Consider the following 655-nt stretch of genomic DNA (forward strand, 5'->3'; position numbering starts at 1 on the left):
CTCTAGTTATTTGATTACTTGTATTAACTCTCCAACTGAGTTACATGTTGATTCAATGAAATTAGAGTTTATAAAAGTGATATTTACCTATCTTAAATTAACAGTTTACTCTCCATCTGAGTTGGTCCTGTTTTAATTTATGGGGTGAATATCCTACATAACTCATATATTTTGCATGAATAGTTAAGTTTTCCTAATGAATCTAACTGTTCAATGAGCATGGTTATATGTGTAATGTGCTGTTTTGAATTTAATTATTCTAAATACATAACTAATGATCTATTTAATGTGAATATCTCTCATATTAACCATGTCTTCATTCAACCCACTTACCTCAATTTTGAACCAAAACAAGTTAGAAGGACTGAATTATGTTGACTGGAAAAGAAACCTTGATATTGTCCTAACTGTTGAAGGTTACAAATTTGTAATCACTGAGGAGTGCCCAGAAAAACCTGAAAATGCTATTGATGATCAGGTTAAGGCCTATGACAAATGGGTCAAGACTAATGAGATGGCGCGATGTTACATTCTTGCCTCTATGGCAAATGTTTTGCAACATCAGCATCAGTCTATGTGGTCTGCTTATGACATGCTCGAAAGTCTCAAAGAGATGTTTGGAGAGAAAATCGTGCGACTAAGCAAACAGCCATGA

General features: G+C 33.7%; 1 protein-coding gene across 1 annotated transcript; it reads left to right on the forward strand.

Moving 5' to 3' along the window:
* Positions 1 to 310: 310 nt before the first annotated feature.
* On the forward strand, positions 311 to 655 carry LOC107828982 (uncharacterized). Its single transcript, XM_016656388.1, has one exon. It carries the CDS (start codon positions 311 to 313, stop codon positions 653 to 655), a length of 345 nt encoding a protein of 114 aa, XP_016511874.1.

The sequence above is a fragment of the Nicotiana tabacum genome, chromosome 22 (assembly GCF_000715075.1).
Source record: "Nicotiana tabacum cultivar K326 chromosome 22, ASM71507v2, whole genome shotgun sequence".
Classification (NCBI taxonomy): Eukaryota; Viridiplantae; Streptophyta; class Magnoliopsida; order Solanales; family Solanaceae; genus Nicotiana; species Nicotiana tabacum.